Source organism: Tigriopus californicus, chromosome 9, assembly GCF_007210705.1.
Source record: "Tigriopus californicus strain San Diego chromosome 9, Tcal_SD_v2.1, whole genome shotgun sequence".
NCBI lineage: Eukaryota > Metazoa > Arthropoda > Copepoda > Harpacticoida > Harpacticidae > Tigriopus > Tigriopus californicus.
In genome coordinates, this window is record NC_081448.1 from 8383205 (window position 1) to 8383732 (window position 528).

At 40.3% G+C, this 528-nt stretch overlaps 1 protein-coding gene across 1 annotated transcript in view; it reads right to left on the reverse strand.

Moving 5' to 3' along the window:
- Nucleotides 1–341: 341 nt before the first annotated feature.
- LOC131886947 (torso-like protein) overlaps nt 342–528 on the reverse strand; it is a 1892-nt gene continuing 1705 nt past the window's right edge. The window contains exon 4 of the mRNA XM_059235417.1: nt 342–479. Within this exon, the coding sequence (XP_059091400.1) occupies nt 476–479 (4 nt within the window). The 3' untranslated portion in view covers nt 342–475. The remainder of the gene's footprint in view (nt 480–528) is intronic.

The following is a 528-nucleotide window of genomic DNA, read 5'->3' on the forward strand; positions in this document are numbered from 1 at the left end:
AGAATATTGGCCTGTCGGAACCGAGTGGCAGTTTTTTAGTAGTTAGTACGTACGAATGCTGCGAAGTAACGACAAATGTAGGCTAGCTACTGTGGTACGAAATAGAAGTGCTCATTAGACCATTGCTGTATATGTGTGTCACATGATTGATTGACTACCTTGCATCAGTATTTCGAATTCTAGTCTTTCCTGTGCGAAGAGAGGGCAATTTATCGGAGTTAGCAAGAGTGTGGCCTCTGATTTATCCGTTCAAGGGTGCCCAATAGGTAACGATTGCATACCGTATGTTCTCAAATCTATCTAATTTATGTTCGTGACAGGTTCATAAATCGTTCAGAGTATGCAATGATCTAAGATTTGTTTAATTCTTGGCAAAGCACCGTTCTATCTAAACAATGTGCATCATGCGATAATGAATAAATAGCATAAATGTTATGACAATAAGACCAAGGAACCTGCTTCAGTGACCGACCACTTAGGCAATGTTGGATTCCCAAAGCAAAGTGCGAGTCTTCAGGATTTCTTCGT